Source organism: Odocoileus virginianus, chromosome 17 (assembly GCF_023699985.2).
Source record: "Odocoileus virginianus isolate 20LAN1187 ecotype Illinois chromosome 17, Ovbor_1.2, whole genome shotgun sequence".
Lineage (NCBI taxonomy): Eukaryota > Metazoa > Chordata > Mammalia > Artiodactyla > Cervidae > Odocoileus > Odocoileus virginianus.
Window position 1 is genome coordinate 42639732 of NC_069690.1, and position 24033 is coordinate 42663764.

The 24033-nt window shown below is 36.9% G+C and overlaps 1 protein-coding gene across 17 annotated transcripts in view; it reads right to left on the bottom strand.

The window, feature by feature from the left end:
- The window catches only part of EFCAB3 (EF-hand calcium binding domain 3), a 419723-nt gene that overhangs the window by 71943 nt on the left and 323747 nt on the right, over positions 1-24033 (bottom strand). For 16 of the 17 annotated variants that reach the window (XM_070479568.1, XM_070479567.1, XM_070479577.1 and 13 more), the window contains 11 exons: positions 21925-21978; positions 17644-17748; positions 17289-17342; positions 16219-16323; positions 14882-14944; positions 14021-14074; positions 9010-9114; positions 8269-8322; positions 2659-2763; positions 962-1015; positions 195-299 (listed from right to left, as the gene is read on the bottom strand). In XM_070479568.1, the coding sequence (XP_070335669.1) occupies positions 195-299; positions 962-1015; positions 2659-2763; positions 8269-8322; positions 9010-9114; positions 14021-14074; positions 14882-14944; positions 16219-16323; positions 17289-17342; positions 17644-17748; positions 21925-21978 (858 nt within the window). The remainder of the gene's footprint in view (positions 1-194; positions 300-961; positions 1016-2658; positions 2764-8268; positions 8323-9009; positions 9115-14020; positions 14075-14881; positions 14945-16218; positions 16324-17288; positions 17343-17643; positions 17749-21924; positions 21979-24033) is intronic. The other variant, XM_070479572.1, reaches the window with a different exon arrangement.

The following is a 24033-nucleotide window of genomic DNA, read 5'->3' on the forward strand; positions in this document are numbered from 1 at the left end:
TATTTAACCACTGGCTGAATAGAAAAGAGAGAAGTCTCTCACTTCCAAACGAAAACACAAGTGACAATGACAAAGTTTCTTATGTCTGATCTGCATTTTTCTTAGGGGGTTTCTCAGGGCATTGGACAATTCTCACCCCAAAGCCCACAATATCACATTTCTCTGAGCACCATGATGGGATGTTAACTACTCACTAGAGATTGGCAGAGTTTTTGACAGCAGAAACTGTTCTTTTTCAGTGAGCTCGAGTCCCATGTTTCCCAGCACAGTTTTAAAGTCACTGGCTTCTACCTTGTCTCCTTTGAATAGACAGGAATTGTTTCAGGTGATAATATTAAGAGGTCTAATTTTTCTAAATTTTAAAAAAATAATCCAGTACAACCTTACTTTTAACTGCAGGATGAAGTTTAAATACATGAGCTGACTTCACTTACACAGAGTTATTGTGAAATCTATTACTTGAAAAGGCTTTTTAAATTCAAATAAGAAGATAGATAACATTTCTATCCTGTGCATGGGTCAATCTGGCATAGAGTAACACAGAGGCACAATGACTCGTGATGGTAAGTAGAGTCTACAGGCAAGTAATATCTCTGTTACTGCTTCTTAACCTGAATTATGGAACTGACTGTTTCCTGATGCAAAAACTTCACATTAAGATTCATTGTGTTCACCTATATTTTGATTTTTTTTAAACACTAGGGAAATGAGAGCACATTACTGGCCAAAACACTGGACAAGTTAATATTCCTTATGGAGAGTGCCCACACTTTCTCTAAATCTCTAATAATCTAAACTAGTGTCAATAAGTCAAACTTATCAATAAATAGATAAAAGAGCAGAAAATGAGAGCAGAGTGGACTAATGACTGGACAGAGTAAACTATTGCTGTTAAGTAAGTAATTCTCTATAAAACATCAAGATCTCAATTTTATAACATCTGATACCAATTCTTACTCACCTGTAAAAGTGTTTGCTGCATCCATCAACACATCCAAGCCAACCTTTTCATCTTCTGTAAGAAATTCAGAATTTAGATTCAGGTATGTGTGCTAAGTGGCTCAGTGGTAAAGAATCCACCTGCCAATTCAGGAGACACAGGTTTGATCCCTGGGTTGGAAGATCCCTGGAGAAGGCAATGGCAACCCACTCCAGTATTCTTGCCTGGGAAATCCCATGGACAGAGGAGCCTGGTGGGCTATAGTCCATGGGGTCACAAAAGAGTTGGACAGGACTTAGAGACTAAACAACAACAATAACAAAGATAATAAGGTATCTTTAACAAAGATAATTGAAAAATTAAATACACAAGTCTTTTCAATAAGTAGTTTGGGAAATCTGAAACATTTTCTTTTTTTAAAAAATATTTATTTATTTGTTTATTCATTTGACTGCCTCGAGTCTTAGCTGTGGTATGTGGGACCTACTTCCCTGACCAGGGATTGAACCCTGGCCCCCTGCACTGGGAGCACAGAATCAGCCACTGGACCACCAAGGAAGTCCCCTGAAACATTTTCTTAAACCACATACCAAGATAAATTCAAAATGGATTAAAGACTTAACTGTAAGGCCTGAAACTGTAAAAATCCTAGAAAAAAAACATAGGCAGTAAGCTCTTCAACACTGAACTTAGAAATATGTATATTTTTTGGATGTGTCTCCTAGGCAAGGGAAACAAAAGCAAAAATATTCAAATGGAATTACATTAAACTAAAATGCTTTTGTACATAAAAAGAAACCATCAACAAAATGAGAAGGCAACCTACTGAATGGGAGAAGATATCTGCAAATATATATCTAGTAAGGGGTTAATGTATCTATTAATAATAAATACATTGTACAGAAATAGTATAAACAGTTGCCAAGTAAATAAAGCAATACAACACAATGCTGGCATATTGTTGGCACTCAATAAATGTTTGCTGAATGAATTAATTAAAGAAAGAAATGTATTTAAAACTGATGACCTTCATCCTTGAACAATGAAATCTTACTCTCGTAAAAGATCTTTCTAGTCCTTGGGGTTCCATGCTATTACAAAGGAAACTTGAAACCAGCCCTCATGCCAGACAAGATTCTCCAATGAAGAAAGAAGAGACTACTCCCCTCCTTTTCTTCAGTCTGAGTCCCTTCATCTTAGCCCTGATTCCATCCCAGTTACGCTATTTAACAAAAAAAGGTCAGTCTATATTCTTATGTATGTATCTTTATATTATCTTTTCCGAATTCTTTCTTTTTACCTTTCCTTTATCTTTCTTCCTTATCTTACTCAGTTGGCTGATACCTTGTATCTAAATTTCCTGTAATTACTTCAATTATGTCCTAAAAAGGATTTTTCTCTCTGTTCTGTTTCCCCCCCAACTTCATTTTTTGTTCTGAGGCAATCCCATGATCCACAGTCCTCTGATTCACACTTTTATTCTCTACCTCCCTTTCACCTACCACATCAGATCAGTCTTCCCAATATATTACCAACATGGCTCCCTAAATAAGACCCTTATTATCTGGACTTTTATAAGGCTGTATCATCTGGATTTCAGCAACAGCCTCTACATTGTATCTCTGCTTTCAGTTTTCTCTTCTGAACATGTCTTTCCTCACAGCTTTCAGAATGAGCTGAGTTATCGTCTACAAGATAAAGGCATCTTAAAGGCTCACCAATAATTGGTAGGTGGGTTTGCAAGTCCTGGATTTCCTTTGCGTCAAGGTTGAATCCAGTGTTTTGTAGAACATTACTTAGGTCACTGACAGTAACCTTGCCTCCTTAATAAAAACAAGAGAAAATAGAAAAAATGTCACGAAAGAAAAAATTCAGACTGTCAACACTTACCTACAAATAAAAGCACAAAAGAGCTTTACAGCAAGTTGTGTGGAATCAGAAACAAAATATGATCCCAAAATTAATTGGGAGAAGTTTATATTGGGGAGAAAAAAGTAAAGAAAGAGTTTGGCAACTCTGGTAAATTAGACAACAACTGAATCATGTCATTCTGGTCAAAAAGTAAGATCTGAAACTTCCTACAGTAACAATAAATTAGCTTCTTAATATAATTTATACTACAGAAAAACTAGCTAATGAGGCAGACTTGCTAAATACAAAATGACAAGAAGAAATCACAGAAGGAATGACTGATATAAACACATAAAAATGAAAAAGTCTGTATACTGAAGTACAACATAGTGGACACAAAGTAAGTTGGTGGCTGCCTAGGTCTGTGAGAGTTACAGGGAATGAGGAGTGACTGCTAATTAGTGCAGCTTCTTTTTGGTGATGAAAATGCTCTAAATTGATTGTAGTGATGGTTACACAACTCTATTACTATACTAAAAAGCATTGAATTGTACATTTTAAATGGCTGAATTACAAGGTGTATAAATTATATTTTAATAAAACTGTTGTTAAAAATACAACATAATAAAATAAAAATGCAAACAACCAAATGGAAAAATATTTTCTATAGACATGACAATGTGCTAATATCCTTATAAAGAAGTCATTGAAATTAATAGGAAAAATGCAAAGATGCCATAGGATAATGGACAAGATGTCAAATAATTAAAAGACTGAAAGATATAATGATATAAACCATTTTCAACTTCACCAATAAAAAAATATAGACTCCATTTCTCATCTGTTAAATTAGCAAGGCTCAAAAAATGTGAAACAATATATAGTGGCCACAACATAACAGTAATGGGTACTCTTATCCATTTATATAAATCAAAGTGTTAAGATCCTTTGACCTAGTAATTCTAGTTGGAAAACTCTATATAAAAATGATTTTAAAGTTGAATAAATATTTATGTATAAAGGCCACATATGTATAATAGCAAAGCATTACAGACTACCTAAATGTTCAATAAGAAAAGAAAAATCAAACCAGCTTTACAACAAATGTTAAAGAGACTTACATAGTCAATAAATACAAGAGAAGAAAAAATATCTACAAAATCAACCCCAAACAATTAAAATGGCAATAGGAACATATATATCAATAATTATTTTAAATGTAAATGGATTAAATGTTCCAACCAAAAGACACAGGCTGGCTGAATGGATACAAAAACAAGACCATATCTATGTTATTTACATAAAACCCATTTCAGACCTAAAGACACATATAGACTGAATATGAGAGGATGGAAAAATATATTCCATGCAAATTGGAAGCAAAAGAAAGCTGGAGTAGGAATCTTCATATCAGAAAAAAAAGACCTTAAAGTAAAGAAGATTACAAGAGATAAGGAAGGACACTACATAATGATCAAGGGATCAATCTAGGAGGAAAACATAACAACTGTAAATATCTATGCACCCAACATAGGAGCACCTCAATACATAAGATGAACACTAACAGACATAAAGGAGAAACTGACAGTAACACAATAATAGTAGGAGACTTTAACACCCCACTCACACCAATGAACATCATCAAAACAGAAAATTAATAAGGAAACACAAGTCTTAAATGATACATTAGATGAGATGGATCTCATTTTTATCTTCAGGACATTCCAACCAAATGCAGAAGAATACACGTTCTTCTCAAGTGCACATGAAACATTCTCCAGGATAGACCACATCCTGGGTCACAAATCAAACCTCAGTAAATTTAAGAAAACTGAAATCATATCAAGCATCTTCTCTGACCACAGCGCTATGAGACTAGATATCAATTACACGAAAAAAACTATAAGAAACAGAAATACATGGAGATTAAACAACACATTTCTAAATAGCCAACAGGTTACTAAAGAAATCAAAAGGAAAAAAAAATTCTAGAAACAAATGACAATGAAAACACGACAACTCAAAACTACAGGATGCAGCAAAAGCAGTTCTAAGAGGGAAGTTTATAGCAATACAGTCCTACCTCAAGAAACAAGAAAAACATCGAATAGACAACCCGACTTTACACCTAAAACAACTGGAAAACGAAGAACAAAAAACCTCCAAAATTAGTAGAAGGAAAGAAATCATAAAGATCCAAGCAGAAATAAATGAAAAAGAAATGAAAGAAACAATAGTAAAGATTACTAAAACTAAAAGCTGGTTCTTTGAGAATATAAACAAAATTGACAAGCCTTTATGCTCATCAAGAAAAAAAGAGAGAAGAATCCAATCAACAAAATTAGACCTGAAAAAGGAGAGGTTACAACAGACAATGCAGAAATACAAAGGATTATAAGAGACTATTATGAAAACTATATGGCAAAAAAAATGGATAACCTGGAAGAAATGGACAGATTCTTAGAAAAGTTCAATCTTCCAAGATTGAACCAGGAAGAAATAGAAATTATGAGCAACCCAATTACAAGCACTGAAATTGAAGCTGGGATCAAAAAAACTCCCAAAAAATAAAAGCCCAAGACCAGATGGCTCCACAGGAGAACTCTATCAAACATTAGAGAAGAGCCAATGCCTATCCTTCTAAAACTCTTTCAAAAAATTGCAGAGGAAGGAACACTTCCAAAGTCATTCTACGCAACCACCATCACCCTGATACCAAAGCCAGACAAAGACAACACAAAAAAAGAAAACGATAGGCCTCTATTATTGATGAACATAGATGCAAAAATCCTCAACAAAATTTTAACAAACAGAATTCAGCAATACATCAAAAAGCTCACACACCATGATCAAGTTGGGTTTATTCCAGGGATGAAAGGATTCTTCAATATATGCAAATCAATCAATGTGATACACCATATTAACAAATTAAAAGATAAAAACCATATGATCATCTCAATAGATGCAGAAAAAGCCTTTGACAAAATTCAGCATCCATTAATGACCAAAGCTCTTCAAAGAATGGGCATAGAAGGAACCTACCTCAACATAGTAAAGGCCATATATGATAAACCTAGAGCAAACATTATTCTCAATGGTTAAAAACTGAAAGCATTCCCCCTAAGATCAGGAACAAGACAAGGGTGCCCACTTTCACCATTGTTATTCAACATAGTTCTGGAAGTCCTAGATACAGCAATCAGAGAAGAAAAAGAAATACAAGGAATCCAGATCAGAAAAGAAGTAAAGCTCTCATCATTTGTAGATGACATGATACTGTACGTAGAAAAACCTAAAGACAGTATCAGAAAACTACTAGAGCTAATCAGTGAATTTAGCAAAAGTGCAGGATACAAAACCAATACACAGAAATCACTTGCCTTTCTATATACTAACAATGAAAAATCAGAAAGAGAAATTAAGGAATCAATCCCATTCACCATTGCAACAAAAAGAATTAAATATCTAGGAATAAACTTACCTAAGGAGACAAAAGAACTGTACACAGAAAATTATAAGATACTAATGAAAGAAATCCAAGAGAACATAAACAGATGGAGAGATATTCCATGTTCCTGGGTAGGAAGAGTCAACATTGTAAAACTGACTATATTACCAAATGCAATCTACAGATTCAATGTGATCCCTATCAAATTACCAATGACATTTTTCACAGAACTAGAACAAAAAATTTCACAATTCATATGGAAACACAAAAGACCCTGAATAGCCAAAGCAGTCTTGAGAAAGAAGAAGGGAGCTGGAGGAATCAAACTTCCTGACTTCAGAGTATACTACAAAGCTACAGTCATCAAGACAGTATGGCACTGGCACAAAAACAGAAATATAGACCAATGGAGCAAGATAGAAAGCCCAGAAATAAACCCATGCACCTATGGGTACCTTATTTTTGACAAAGGAGGCAAGAATATGCAATGAGGCAAAGACAGCATCTTCAATATATGGTGCTGGGAAAACTGGACAGCTACACATAAAAGAATGAAATTAGAGCACTTTCTAACATCACACACAAAGATAGAATCAAAATGGATTAAAGATCTAAATGTGAGACAAGAAACTATAAAACTCTTAGAGGAAAACATAGGCAGAACACTCAATGACATAAATCAAAGCAAGATACCCTATGACCCATCTCCTAGATTAATGGAAATAAAAACAAAAGTAAACAAGTGGTACCTGATTAAACTTAAAAGCTTTTGCACAGTAAAGGAAACTATAAGCAAGGTGAAAAGACAACTCTCAGAATGGGAGAAAATAATAGCAAATGAAACAAATGACAAAGGATTAATTTCCAAAATATACAAGCAGCTCATACAACTCAATACCAGAAAAACAAACAACACAATCAAGAAGTGGGGAAAAGACCTAAATAGACATTTCTCCAAGGAAGACATACAGATGGTTAACAAACACATGAAAAGATGCTCAACATTGCTCATTATTAGAGAAATGCAAATTAAAACTACAATGAGATATCACCTTACACTGGTCAGAATGGCTATCATTAAAAAGTCTACAAACAATAAATGCTGGCAAGGGTACGGAGAAAAGGGAACGCTCTTGCACTGTTGGTGGGAATGTAAATTGATTCAGTCACTATGGTAGATGGTATGGAGATTCCTTAAAGAACTAGGAATAAAACCACCATATAACCTGGCAATCCCACTCCTAAGCATTCACCCTGAGGAAACCAAAATGGAAAAAGACACGTATCCCATTGTTCATTGCAGCATTAATTACAATAGCTGCAACCTAATGGAAGCAAACTAGATGTCCATTGACAGATGAATGGATAAAGAAGTTGTGGTACATATACACAATGGAATATTACTCAGCCATAAAAAGGAACACATTTGAGTCAGTTCTGATGAGGTGGATGAACCTAGAACCTATCATACAGAGTGAAGTAAGTCAGAAAGAGAAAGATAACTATCATATTCTAATGCATATATATGGAATCTAGAAAAATGGTACTGAAGAACTTGTGTACAGGGAAGCAATGGAGAAACAGACACAGAGAATAGACTTATGGACATGGGGAGAGAGGAAGAAAGAGTGAGATATATGGAAAGAGTAACATGGGAACTTACATCACCATGTGTAAAATTCCAGTGGGAATTTACTGTATGGCTCAGGAAACTCAAATAGGGGTTCTGTGTCAACCTGGAGGGGTGGGATGGGGAGGAAGATGGGAGGGGGCTTCAGTAGGGAGGGGATATATGCATACCTATGGCTGATTCATGTTCAGGTTTGACAGAAAACAACAAAATTCTGTAAAGCAATTATTCTTCAATAAAAAAAAATAAATTTAAAAAAGAGAAAAGAATAATCAAGTAAATTGTGTGTGTGTAAATACAACACAATGATATAGTCTTAAAAATGATGTTTACAAATAATTTTTCAATGATATGGTGATAACTGGGCACACATGGACACACGCCTTTTTTTCCACTCACCTTTGAAAGACTTCACACCCCTCAGTAATTCTTTCTTAAACACCTTTTTATCAGCTGTAAACAAACAACAACAAAAAACATAATTTAGTTTTTGATGATTCATAAAAATCAATATTTATTTTCAGAAAGGGAAAACTTAAATTTATCAAAGTTTATTCTCAGTGAAATAAAAAGTACTCAGAAAATTCAGTGTAGTGAATCTAGCCACTAGACAGAAGAGATTACTGCTAGTGGCATCCTACTTTGCGGAAACACACATAGCTTTTTCTTTACCATTTCTCCTCTCTCATTTGGCTTTATTTTTCTTTCTTCATTTTCCTATCCTCCTTCCTTTTTCTCTTCTTACAGCTTAGACTTTAGATTTCTCCCAAAGAGATGAAAGGACATGTGTGTCTTATATGGGACTTCTGTCTAAAGAGGTCCCAGTTTCCTAAACCAAAATCTAAATGAAAAGAACAGGATTTCAAAAAAAAAAATGCTAAGATCGAATCTTTAAACAATATTTTTAATTGACATAAAATGTTTCAAATGTTAGAATTTCTTATACAAAACCCTACAACTAACCTTCCCTGAAGTTTTGTTTAGGAGGGCAGGAACTTGAGGAAATGTGCTCCTCACAGTCATGGTACCTGCCCAGCAGAGTTTAGTACAGTGCTATGTACAAAAGAGAGCTTCAGTAAATGTCTGTTGAAGGAATACATTTTTAGACTTCAGTGATATAGAACACACTTAAATGCTTACCAGAAATGGGCAGAGTTTTAATAAGCTTTTTGTGTTCCTTATTTGTGATCTCTATTCCCATGTTTTTAAGAACATTTTTCAGGTCCTCAGTGTGAATCTTCTCTCCTTTAGAAAAGGAAACGTGTACATATTAAACATCCTTATCAGGTGCAGGGGAAAGAATAAGGTACAATGAAGGCTTGTTCAGCTCTTCAGAATCAAGGAGGGGAGTCAGACATTTTTCTTTCAACCTAAGTAAAAAGAACCTCTTATAATGATAAGACAATAATATGCATAAAAAGTAAAATAGGAACTGTATAATCTCAGTAACTTAGATACTGTTTGATGACTAATATAAGTAATCCAATCACATAACAGTTGTATTATTTTCTTTATTTTTCCCTTCTTCCTTCTCTCTCCCCTCCTCTAGGCCTCCCTCTTCTTCTTTTTTTTAATTTTTTTTCATTTATTTTTATTAGTTGGAGGCTAATTACTTTACAATATTGTAGTGGGTTTTGTCATACATTGACATGAATCAGCCATGGATTTACATGTATTCCCCATCCTGATCCCCCCTCCCACCTCCCTCTCCACCCGATCCCTCTGGGTCTTCCCAGTGCACCAGCCTGGAGCACTTGTCTCATGCATCCAACCTGGGCTGGTGATCTGTTTCACCCTTGATAATATACATGTTTCGATGCTGTTCTCTTGAAACATCCCACCCTCGCCTTCTCCCACAGAGTCCAAAAGTCTGTTCTATACATCTGTGTCTCTTTTTCTGTTTTGCATATAGGGTTATCGTTACCATCTTTCTAAATTCCATATATATGTGTTAGTATACAGTAACGGTCTTTATCTTTCTGGCTTACTTCTGTTGCCTAAATTATAGAATTAGTTTTAATAATGATAACAAAAATTGACTTATAAAAATTTCCACCTTGAATAAAATTATATTTATACAATTATTAATGCATTGCAAGCTGAAAGAAAGATATGATAAACCAAATAAGAAAGTCTAACATATATATAATAGGAGTTTCCAAAAGTGAAAAAAGAGAAAAGAGAGGTGAGATAATACTGATACATAAGGACTGAGGATTTTCAGACTTGATGAAAGGCATAAATGTTCAGTTTCAGGAATCAGAAGTTCCAAGCGGGAAAAATATAAAGAAGTCTACACTTGGCCATGTGATAATGAGAACTTCAAAGATAGAGATAATCTTAAGAGTTACAAGAGAAAAAGAGATTAACTATCAAAAAGCAATGAAGACTTAAGAGTTAATTTTTTTTATGGCAAAAAAAAGGGCCAGGAAACAGTGCATATGAGTCTACCTATCCATGTATGTATGTTCTTTTATCTCTTTTTCCCCTTTTAAATTAAAATACAAATTTTATTATAGGCTAACTTTACAGCTTAGTCTCTAAGTAACAATGTCCAAATGGGGCTATAACTAAATTTGGGAAGTAATTAACATGACCCAGAGATGTATGACTGTCTCCCAGAGATAGACTGTTGGAACTTTGCTGCTTCTTATTCTGGGGAGAAAGTGAAGACAACTTTCACTTGTATGAAGGATAGCTGCATCTTACTAGTTGGAAACTAAGAGAGGTTTTTTGTTGTTTTATATGGAAGCTAAATTCAAATATATGTAGAAGAGTCTGTAGCTGAGAAGTCAAAAGGAGATTTAGGACCTAATTCTCAGTGCTCCGGTCCTACCCTTCTGTGCTTTGCTTTGTGTGTGTGTGTTAGTCACTCAGCCATGTCTGACTCTTTGTGACCCCATGGACAGTAGCCTGCCAGGCTCCTCTATCCATGGAATTCTCCAGGCAAGAATACTGGAGTGGGTTGCCATTCTCTTCTCCAGGGGATCTTCCCAACCTAGGGACCAATATGTCTCCTGCATTGGCAGGCAGGTTCCTTACCACTAGCACCAACTGGGAAGTCCATAGTAGCTGCACATGTCAGTATTCTAAGGTAAAATGACCATCTACACGTCTAGACTTAGTCAAACCATGATTCAAGCATGAATGTAAAATAAAGATTTTTCAGACAAAGACTGACTCTTGCTGAAAGTACTAAGAACAATTTACTTGTAGGAAGAATAAAGTCAACCCCCCAAAAAAGTAGAAGTAAAAAACAACTGTGAGCAAAGAAAGTGATAAGCATGTTTAAATTTTGTGGAAGACTGCATTTAAATTGCTCTACTCTTGCTTTTAATATACTCGGCAAAACTCCATTCCTGGTTAAAAGAAGTGTCTGCTTATTTTGTCGGAGAAGGCAATGGCACCCCACTCCAGTACTCTTGCCTGGAAAATCCCATTTCAGAGGAGCGTGGTAGGTTGCAGTCCATGGGGTCACGAAGAGATGGACACAACTGAGCAACTTCACTTTCACTCATTGGAGAAGGAAATGGCAACCCACTCCAGTGTTCTTACCTGGAGAATCCCAGGGATGGGGGAGCCTGGTGGGCTGCGGTCTATGGGGTCGCACAGAGTCGGACACGACTGAAGCGACTTAACAGCAGCAGCAGCAGCTAATTCTGTGTCTGCAGCCATGTAGCTGCACGGAGTTAAAGTTAACTATGCTGTTTTCACATTAAATTTATGACCATGAAGCTCAAGTAGGTCCTTATTTCTGTCGGGCAATCACACCATACTCGGCTAGTCCATTAACTTTCCCACTCTTCTTGTTGACTGCTTCACATCACTTCTCTTTCAAACCACCACTTCCTTTTTCTCTATTTAATCACAACTTCTTTTATCTCTCTAATTAAAGAAGTCCTCATGGCAGAAACTGAAGAAGAACTAAAGAGCCTCTTGATGAAGGTAAAAGAGGAGAGTGAAAAAGTTGGCTTAAAACTCAACATTCAGAAAACTAAGATCATGGCATCTTGTCCCATCACTTCATGGCAAATAGATGGGAAAATAATGAAAAAACTGAAAGACTTGGTTTTCTTAGGCTCCAAAATCACTGCAGATGGTGAGAGCAGCTATGAAATTAAAAGACGCTTGCTCCTTGGAAGAAACGCTATGACCAACCTGGATAGCATATTAAAAAGCAGAGACATCACTCAGCCAGCAAAAGTACATCTAGTCAAAGCTATGGTTTTTCCAGTAGTCATGTATGGGCGTGAGAGTGGGACTATAAAGAAAGCTGAGTGCTGAAGAATTGATGCTTTTGAACTGTGGTATTGAAGAAGACTCTTGAGAGTCCCTTGGACTGCAAGGAGATCCAACCTGTCAAGCCTGAACAAAATCAGTCCTGAATATTCATTGGAAGGACGGATGTTGAAGCTGAAACTCTAATACTTTGGCTACCTGATGCAAAGAACTGCCTCATTTGAAAAGACCCTGAAGCTAGGAAAGATTGAAGGCAGGAGGAGAAGGGGATGATAAAGGATGAGATGGTTGGATGGCATCACTGACTTGATGGACATGAGTTTGAGTAAGCTCCAGGAGTTGGTGATGGACAGGGAAGCCTGGCGTGCTGCAGTCCATGGGGTCACAAAGAGTTGGACACGACTGAGTGACTGAACTGAACTGAACTGAAAGAAGTCCTAAACACCGACCACCAGGAAATTCCATATTCACTGTTTCTAAATCTTATCCTCTCAATTTCTATTAAACATCCTTCAATTAGGCTTCTTTCCACTCTCACCACCTACAACGTCTCTCTCTCTCTTTTTTAACTTCTCTTTTTGATACTACCAGTGATCTCCATGTGGCTATACACAATGGTCAATTCTCAGCCCTTATCTTACTTGGATCATCAGCAGCATTTAACTCTGTTGATTTACCCTCTACTCTGATACGGTAGATGCTATAGATGCACTGACCAAATCTCTAACCTTTGACATTTCAATGCACACAGGTCCAACTTTCAATTGCCAGTATCTCTTTGTCTGAAGGATTTCTTTGTGTACGTTGTGTTACAAAATGATCACCACAATAAGTCTAGTTAACATCCATCACAGTGGCTCCTTTTAAAATATATCAAAATTCAATTACTTTTTTTTTTTGGCAGTGACTCCAGGCAAAATGGGGATCTAGTTCTCACCCCACCCAAGGCCAGGGGTCAAATCTGTGTCCCCTGCAGTTGAAACCCAGAATCTTAACCACTGGACTTCCAGGAAAATCCCTATTTTTCATCACTTTATTGTTATCTAACCTGGTATTAAAAACCATCATCTCTAACGTGGATTACTCTAAAAGCCTCTTAAATGGTTTCCCTGTTTCTATTCTTGGTTTCTTTCCTCCACTTCCCCCACCTCCACTGCTTCACCTCACCATCTGTTCACATAGAATCTGGAAAGATCTGATGAAAGATTAGGTCAGATTATATCATGCCTCAGCTCTAAATCCTTCAATGGCTTCCCATTTCTCTTAGAAAAAAAGCCCAAGACCTGTCAGGGCTTTCATGGTGATGGCTGATCTTGTACCCATCACGTCCCTCTTCTCATCTCCTATTACTGTTTTCCTCACTTACTCAACTTCAGCTACATTGGCCTTCTTGCTGTTTCTTGAATACCCCAGATATGCTCCCACCTTTGGGCCTTAGTACTTATTTCCTTTGCCTGCAACACTCTTTTTCCAGAAGTCCCCACATGACTGAAACTCATACCTTCTTCAGGTATTTGCTCAAATGTCACCATCTTAAAGAGACCCGATTCTTTATTTAAGACCGTAACTGCTCCTTTTCCCAACATACTTTGCTCTCCCAGTCTCCTTTACTGTAGTCTACTTTTCATTCTTCTCTATAGAATTTACCACTTTCAAACATACTACCTAATGCACTTATTTATAACATTTATTGTTTACTGCTTATTTCCTCTGCTACAATGTAAGCTCGGTGGGGGAAGTTATATTTGTTCTGTTTACTGATGTACTGTAAATGCCTCAAACAATGCCTGGCATGTAGTGAGTGCTGAATAAATAGTTGTTGAGTGAGTAAAGAAAGGAAACACTATTATATTAAAAATACAGTTCCATATAAAACTTCAAGACCAAATAATAATTGTAATATCTCGCTCACCTGTAATATTTTTAACTTTATCCACCAACACATTTAAATCAATCTTCTCATTATCTTAAAGATAAAAAATAAAATTTTTTTTTAGAAAAATGATATGAAATCCTTAAATTGTGAAGCAAAATCCCCAAATTCAACCATTTGAAAACATTTCCCTAGAAGTTTATTAGCTTTTCATGTCAGAGATCATACTTGTAATTAAAACAGTTCCTGCATTTTACTCTATAAAAAATCCACACAGCACAGTGCATGAGCAATGTTTAAAGTACTCTCCTAAAAAAAAAAAAAGTACTCTCCTTTCCTGTGAGAGACTCTTTTATTAGGTTAGTATTTCTCAGACAGGAGTTTGAAACTTATTGAGAATTTAAAAATTTTGTTTAAAAATTATGTCTCCATTTCACCAGTGTTGACTTTACCTTTGGGCTTATGTTCACCTTGGCACCAAGTGATACCCTTAAAGTACAGACTGCTGGTGTGCATGTCTGGTGCTCTTAGCTTGCTAACACAATCATCATCATGTTGATGTATTTGGTTAAACTTCCAAGTTATATTTGTTCTGTTTACTGACAAAATTTTTGTTTTGCAGTACCCATTCTCAATGGAAAGACTTTCATAGACCATTAACTTAGTTTCTTTAGTCAGTATTTCTCAAAATAAAACCAGAAGCTATTGGATATCAATAGATACATTTTAATAAGTTTATAAAACTGAAAGTTTAAGAAACACTAAATTGGGACATTACAATAGTAATTAAAGGATTATTGTTAAGCTGCTAAGTTGTGTCCGACTCTTTGGGACCCCATGAACTGAAGCATGCCAGGCTTCCCTGTCCTTCACTATCTCCCAGAATTTGCTTAAACTCACGTCCATTGAGTGGGTGATGCCATCCAGCCATCTCATACTCTGTTGCCCCCTTCTCCTCTTGCCCTTAATAGTAAAAAGATGCTATTACACTAACGGGCAAGATTCAGTTTGCAACCTTAAAGCTGCCCATGGACAAGCTCATTCTCCACTTATGACTTGGTCAAGGGTGCCAATTCATCACTGCTCAAATGTGTTTGCATTCTTGTATTATTTTTAATATTCTTCAGATTTTAAGTTCCCCCAAGGGTGAGATACCAGTTTAATGGTTTGTTCAAGAGTGATGTTCCATAAACGCTTTGTTGTTGTTCAGTCACTCAGTCATGTCCAACTCTTTGCGACCCTATGAACCACAGCACGCCAGGCCTCCCTGTCCATCACCAACTCCCGGAGTCCACCCAAACCCATGTCCATTGAGTCGGTGATGCCATCCAACCATCTCATCCTCTATCGTCCCCTTCTCCTCCCTCCTTTAATCTTCCTAGCATCAGGGTCTTTTCAAATGAGTTAGTTCTTCGCATCAGGTGGCCAAAGTATTGGAGTTTTAGCTTGAACATCAGTCCTTCCAATGAACACCCAGGACTGATCTCCTTTAGGATGGACTGGTTGGATCTCCTTGCAGTCCAAGGGACTCTCAGGAGCCTTCTCCAACACCACAGTCTAACACATGCCAAATTTAATGCCAACTGGTAACTTCACTATACATCTTCTTAAGATCATTAATTCTGTAGTTCGTGGCAATATTAGCAGAGTGGTTGAAAGACAGTTTCTGGAGCCAGATTGCCTGTCTACCACTAGCTCTCTGACTCTAGGCAAGCTACTTGTTTTCTCTGTGCCTTAGTTTCCTGATACATAAATTAAGCATTAAAATGGAACTCATAGAGTAGTTTGGAAGATTAAATGATATAGTAAACTGCTTAGAACAGTGCTTTGCACATGCCAGGACTATGTAAGTGTTGCACACTACTTTTTAATGCTGGATTAACAGCAGGGACTCAAGGATTGAAGTGTTGACACTAGTTCTCTGAAATCTACAAAATCTCTAGTTCAATAAATCCTCCACATTCTTAAAAAAACCCACAACAACCCAATGATTAAAGATTTGAGTATTCTTGTTAGTCCTTGGCATTTCCTATGGAGAGTGACACTTGTCATCTATATTGGGCAGCCTTCTTGGTGATCTTCCCCGAGTGATAGTTACTTGGCTTCAGCTGTGCTGAAGGCCTCACTATTTTTCTTCTTTTCATGTATTATACATCATATCTTTAGTCATTCCAGCCCTGACACTGGCCTCATATCCAAAGTTTTGCTAAGGGGTATATTGATATCAAAACTCTCACCATAAACTGGTAGGTGGTCCTTTAGTTCCTGGATTTCTTCCTCTGTGAGATCAATTCCCATGTTTTTAAGGCAAATGTCCACTTTATCTGAAGATACCTTTGTCCCTTAGGAAAGAAAGGGATGGATATGAGAAATAGTTCTAGTGATGTAAGGAGTGGATTATTTTAGCTCATATTGAGGCATCAATACTTATAGAGAATAAAGAGCAAAGAACAAATGGCTGAAGTAAACGTGATCTTGGTGTCTAAGTCAGAAATTCCTAAACTTTGATCTCTGGGATTTGGAAAACTTTTAAGAGAAGAAACTGAGGGGTTGGAGGTATCTGATGTGTGTGTGTGTGTTAGTTGCTTAGTCGTGTCTGACTCTTTGCAACTCCATAGACTGCAGCCCACCAGGCCCCTCCATCCATGGGATTCTCCAGGCAAGAACACTGGAGTGGGTTGCTATTTCCTTCTTCAAAAGGAACTATAGAAAGAAAGAAAGTGAAGTCGCTCAGTCATGTCCGACTCTTTGCGACCCAGTGGACTGTAGCCTACCAGGCTCCTCCAGCCATGGAATTTTCCAGGCAAGAGTACTAGAGTGGGTTGCCATTTCCTTCCAGGAGATATCTGATAAGTCATGAAAAAGACTAAAATTAACCTTTATAAACATGTCTGTACAGTAGGATTTGAAACTTGCTAAATTAATGGAGAAATATCCATCCATCCGTCCTGTCCATGGATTTACTCTATCATAATCCTATACATTTAATAACACGCATTTCTAGGTACTCTCTGGAAAGTCAATATCAATAAAACTGAAAGAGGCCCAGTAATCTGAATGTTAAATCTTTCCCTCTTCCCCAGTTACTCTGATATACAACTTTATTTGGGAACCAAAGCTTTGGAGTTTACTGAAGTTAAACAATTTTGGTGAATGTACAGTACCTAAGGCATATAAAGAATAAATACTGAATTAATAACTGGGACAGCAGGATTAATAATCTGAAATATGTAAAACAGAGTTTTTGAAAATAAGAACAAAGCTCAATGTCCTCAGTTTTAATTGCCTTTTCATACTTCTCACTCACCTTCAAGAGACTGCAATTCTTTCATTAACCTGTTCATATACACCCTTCTTTGGGCTGCAAGAAAGGGAAAAATCCAAAGCTCAGACAGCAGTCTAGATATTTTAAAATAGAATAAAACACACGTAATTTTAGAAATATAAAGACTTGCATGTTTTATGCTAGACATTCTTATTATTTCACTTAAAAGAATAAAACTCAGGAATGGAAACAACTCTCAACTTGGTAAAATCATTTTGGTGAGGAGGGCATGAGACATTCCGTAAATAGCGCGTATTAGTCATGTAAGTCTGTAGTCTCAAGTTTCCTTGAAGGTCACTATGACTTTTTTCCCCACTGTGACATTTTTAATGCTCACCATCAACTGGAAGATTGTTCAGTAGTTCCATGCCTTTATCTTCCGTGAGATCTATCCCCATATTTTCCAGAAAACTTTCCAGGTTACTAGCATCAACTTTCTCACCTTTAAAAAGTAAAACATGGTAACGGTTGACAATTTGAAGAATGATGATTCTTTATTGTTAAAAAAAAATCCCTATATTGTCTTTGTCAATGAAGCAAACCTGGCAAGAATGTAAACTACTGCTAAGACATGATCTTAGAGTATTTTGGCTAAACAAAGGTGATCAAAGTTAGGCTGCGAGTCAGTAGATGGAAACATTCATCAGTAAAAAGGTAGAGTGAGAGAATATATCAGAGAAGGCAATGGCAACCCACTCCAGTACTCTTGCCTGGAAAATCCCAAGGACAGAGGAGCCTGGTAGGCTACAGTCCATGGGGTCGCGAAGAGTCAGACACGACTGAGTGACTTCACTTTCACTTTTCACTTTCATGCATTGAAGAGGGAAATGGCAACCCACTCCAGTGTTCTTGCCTGCAGAATCCCATGGACAGAGGGGCCTGGTGGGCTGCTGTCTATGGGGTCGCACAGAGTTGGACACGACTGAAGTGACTTAGCAGCAGCAGCAGCAGCAGCAGAGAATATATCAATAAGGAAATAACTGCTATTAAAATAAAATTTTGTGCATGCATTAAAATCCAAGTTTTACAGTCTTTTTGATCATGTGTTGTGGAACCTGGGCTTTTCTCCAGGGCCTTCTTTCTTTTTTCAAAAATTTATTTATTTTTTAATTGAAGGACAATTGCTTTACAGAATTTTGTTGTTTTCTGTCAAACCTGAACATGAATCAGCCATAGGTATACATATATCCTCTCCCGCTTGAACCTCCCTCCCTTCTCCCTCTCTATCCTACCCCTCTAGGTTGATACATAGCCCCTGTTTGAGTTTCCTGAGACATACAGAAAATTCCTGATGGCTATCTATTTTACATATGGTAATAAAAGTTTCCACATTCCTCTCTCCATACATGTCACCCTCTCCTCCCTTCTCCCATGTCCATAAGTCTGTTCTCTTTGTCTGTTTCTCCATTGCTGCCCTGCAAATAAATTCTTCAGTATATCTTTCCAGATTCTGTATATATGCGTTAGTATATGATACTTATCTTTCTCTTCCTGACTTACTTCACTCTGTATAATACGCTCTAGGTTCATGCACCTCATTAGAACTGACTCAAATGTATTCCTTCTTTATGGCTGAGTAATATTCCATTGTGTATATGTACCACAACTTCTTTATCCATTCATCTGTTGGTGGACATCTAGGTTGCTTTCATGTTCTAGCTATTGTAAATAGTGTTGCAATGAACAATGGGGTACATGTGTCTTTTTCAATTTTGGTTTCCTCAGTCTGCTAACTTCATCAAGCTTTTGACAGACATGAACCACCTTCTGCCTCAAGGTTATTATTCTTTTATTTGTACCACTCTTCTATTTGTATTATTTCCTTTCTCAAAAGGTAAGGATCTCAAAAATGTCTACCCTCTCTATATTCTGTTTTACCATTCTAATTTTTCTTCCATTGCTAGTTTTCTTTTCAACCCTTCCTATAGTGCCCTTTTGGACTCATATGTCATTAAATTTCAATTTCTCTATATCGTCAGTTTGATATCTCTTTGCAGACTCTTACCTTCTTTCTTAAGTTAAGTTCACCTTTTCCTAATAGACTTTTCTATTATTATTTTTATTTATTTTAATTTTTTATTTAGAGAAAACTGCTCATTATTCTATATCACATTGCCTTAGGGCTTGGCATTCTCCTGGATTCCAGTTGCTGCTTTCCAACTATGCTCAAACCTTTCCTCTTTTGAGATTTATGAAACACTTTCTTTTTATTGTCACTTAGTTGATTTCTTGGTCGTGTCAGGAGCTTATATCCTGTTACTCACAGTCTTCCTCTGCACTTAAACTCCTGGCATCATTACAGTGAATTCCAGTCTTTATTTGGAGGGCTCATTCAACAACTTATTCTCCAGATCTCTGATTTCCTTATCCTCAGACTTACCTCATAAATTCTATACTAGTTAACTGACATGGACATACCCTTGACTTTGTTATCACCTGGAAGTGCTTTTTATAATCTTAAATTCTAACATGCATGCTCCTGGCCAGAACTTCATATTTTCCCACTTCATTTACTTCCTTACTCCTACCACACACGTTATAATCTCTGTAGAGCCCTTCATTCCACGCACTCACTTTTCTCTAAGTTCATAATTTCCATTATAATTTCCATTTTCACTTCTTTCCCTATCTGCCCATACTCGACCACTTAACCACTCTCTTGACTACACCTTTCATGTCTTTATGCTTTCATTCTTTTGGCACATCAGCCTTGAGAAATTCCTAACTTGGTCCACCTGAAGAATACCATAATCATGGGAAAAGTTACTTATTTATGATAACTGACCTTGTTTGACTCTTGGCACTTCTCTGCAGTGCTTTCATATATTTCTCTAGTTCCTATTTTCTACCAAAGTAATCTGAAACCAGCAATGTCCATGCATGCTAAGTTGTTTCAGTTGTGTCTGACTCTGCAACCCTATGGAATGTAGCCTGCCAGGTTCCTCTGTCCATGCGATTCTCCAGGCAGGAATACTGGAGTGGGTGGCCATGTTATCCTCTGGGGGACCTTCCCAACCCAGGGACTGAACCTGCATCTCTTATGTCCCCTTCATTGGCAGGTGGGTCCTTTACCACTAGTGCCACCTGGAAAGCCCCAAATAAGCAATACTTCTTTTGAAGTTCCCTGCCTCCTTACTGTGCCTTTTTTTTTTTTTTTTTTTCAGTAGACGATTTTGTTTTACACTTTATGGAGAAAATTGAAGCTTTGAGGTAAATTCCTCTGAATTTAACTCCATATTTACACAGATTCTCTTCCTGACTTGAGGTCTGACTGACTCAGAAAAAAGAGGTGGTTTCAGATTCTTACCCACATATTCAACTGCCTATCATTCAATTTCCCACAGATGTCTCACAGGAACCCCAAATTCAATATGACCAAAATGAAGACTATATCTTTGTTCCTAAGTCTGTTTTGCTGAAGTCTTTATTTTGGTAAACGTCGTTATCACCCACCCAACTACCCAACTCAGAAACAAAGGAGTCAGCCTTCACTTCATCCTTTTGCTCTATTTCCATAGCTCATGAGTAGCCAAATCCTATAGATTCTACATCTGCAACATCTCTTACATATGCCTCTTTTCAAGTCTCATAAATAATGGTTTAGTTCTGCCCTTTATTGTCTTTTGCCTGAACAGTTATAATCTGCTTCGTAACTAGTCTCCCTGACTCTATTCTAGCACACAAATCTCCATCCATCATTTATACTGAAGCTTGAGTAATCTTTCTAATTTGAAAATCTAATCGCATAGTCCCCTGTTTAAAACCCTGGAATGACTTCCCACTCGGCACAGAATAAAATTCACACTCCTTTATTTGGTATCCAAGGTCCTCCATAATTTGTCTCCTATATTAGTTTCCTGATATTGCTATATGTTACAAATTACCAAAATCTTGGTGACCTAAAACAACATGGATTTGTTTCTTGTGCAGTTCTGGGGGTCAGAGGTCTGAGTCAGTCCCACTGGGGTAACATCAAGGTATCTGCAAGGCTGGCTCCTTCAGGAGCTCTAGAGAGAGAATCCGTTCCCTTGCATTTTCCATGTCTAGAGGCCACTTACTTTCCTTGGTTCATGACCCCTCTTCCATCTTTAAAGTCAGCAATATAGCATCTGGCTTCCATTGCTGCATTGCCTTCTACTTTCTCTGTCATCAAATTTCACTCTTCTTCCTTTTTCTAAGGATATTTGTGATTACATTTAGGGTCAGCTGGATAATCAAGGATACTTTATCCATCTCCAGATCATTCTTAATCACATTTCCACATATATGGTCTTTTGCCACATAAGGTAACAGCCACAAGTTCTCTCCATCCCACTCTATCTATCCGGCAAAACTGACTCACCTTCCAAGGATCAGCTCACTGTCGCCCATACTATTAAAGCATTCACCAGTTTCTCCTCCTCAGGTTCAAGTGACCATTCTGCTCTTCCTTTGCTTGGTATAGGTTTTAAACAAAGCACCTATAACATTTTATGCATTGATTTATAGTTTTTTCCTTGCCCCAACTACATAAGATCCTGGAAGGTTGGTTTTTTTGTATCCATACTTGGATACAAAAGTATGCTTTTGTATAGTATAAGTAGATGTTTAACAATGAGTTAATAAAAATCTAACCTACCTGTAAAAAAGTTTCCTTCATCCATTACCACACTCACATCTACTTTCCCCTCATCTGTAAGAGAAGACAGAATCTTATGCATAAAGACAACAAAAGAGAGAAATGGAAGACAGATATAAGTTATATGCTGAAGAAAAACATAAAATTCAGCAAATGTTATGGTTTGTTTTAGAGTTTTATCCTATTTTCATTCCAAATGGAAAGTGTGGAAAGACAAACCTCTTGATTATAAAGAAGATACTTAACTCACACTTCCAACTTCACTTTTATTCTATTAAGATAAACTCTACATGGTGGAATGGTGGACTGACATTTAAAAAGGCACCCTCTCTACTTTCAGATCTAGAAAAATTCTTGTTTTTCATTGATGATAAGGTTGACAAGCATCTTAAAAGGGGCAAATGCTCAAGTAGGAAAGATCTGACTTGGAGCATTGAAAATACCTATTTTGGGGGACTTCCCTGGCAGCCCAGTGGTTAAGACTCCATGCTTCCACTGCATGGGTTTGACACCTGGTTGGGGAACTAAGATCCTGCAAGCGGTGCAACGTGGCCAAAACAAAACAAACCAAAACAACTTAGTTTTTTGCTCAATCCACAGGTAACACTTAGCTGTGTTCAGGCATTATCCATACTCAGTATTGAAAAAAAAAAGAGCTTTGATCAACCTGACTAAACTTTAATAAGCAGTTTAAAAATCTTTATTCACATTTTCCTTTTAAATGAGGTATTTAGAGGGAACAGCCCGATGGATGATCAGTGTCTCACAGGAAGCTGTCTGTTCTCATCTATTTCAGTTAGTCCTACAGAAGACTCATGAATAACATGAAACAGGTTTCTAATGTTATTTCCTTTGGGCTCATTGACCCCAGAATTGGTACTCCAGGAGTTGGCTGATATGTCCACGACCAAAATCACTGTTGTGGCATTCTAGTAATGTTTAAAATACCTGGAAAATATGATAATAAAATATATTTACATCCTTTTATATGCAGGTCAAAAATACTGGGAAACTATATATTTCAATTAATTAAGAAAAAATTATCCTGTGGAAAATTTCCATTTCTCTGGCCAGAGCAAAGGCATAGTTAAATGGCATTGTGTCGACATGAATATATATGGGTCATTATAATTACTAGTAACAAAATCTACTATTAAATGCCTACTCTGTGTTAGGCCCTATCCTAGAAACTTACAACATTTAGGAAAGGTGACTATTACATTCTTCTTCTTTTTTTAAAAAAAGCCAAGACTCAGAGGGATTAATTTGAACAATCTTGCACAGACAGAGCTGAGACTTAAGTCTGTGTCTTATTCCAAATTTCAAATTCTTTCCATAATGCAATATAATCAGTAGAGCCAGTGGGATAAAGCCCAGGTTTTTACTGTTTTTCTCAAAGGGGTTTGTTATCTTGCAAACTTTTCCTAGTGGATACTTGTGGGTCTCACTATTAGGGGTTACTCTAAAATATGCTAGGTGTGATAGTTACAAAGGAAAATTATTTTGGAATTATTTCTTCATTTTGAACTTGTTTCTAGTAGTTCAGAATTCATCCTAGCTAAATTTTTCCCTGTCTTTTTCTTAAGACTACTTTCCTCCTTAGTCTATTTGCTTACTTTCAAACTTTCCTTATCAAATATTCCCTCCACTTATTTATTTATTTTGCTTCTTATTTATTTATTCTTTTGTAATAATCTTTACAGTGCTCTGACACAATGCTAACTTTGCTAAATCTGTGGACAGCTAACTTCCTAGGGAAAGTCAAGTAAGATAAATTATTAGAGTATTCATTTCCAAACATCTTTATACATATTTCTAGTTCAAAGTCCTATCAGCTCAGTTAGTTCAGTCACTCAACCATGTCCGACTTTTTGTGACCCCATGAATCGCAGCACGCCAGGCCTCCCTGTCCATCACCAACTACCGGAGTTTATTCAAACTCATATCCATCGAGTCAATGATGCCATTCATCCATCTCATCTTCTGTCATCCCCTTCTCCACCTGCCCCCATTCCTCCCAGCATCAGGGTCTTCTCCAATGAGTCAACGCATCACATGAGGTGACCAAAGTACTGGAGTTTCAGCTTCAGCATCAGTCCTTGCAATGAA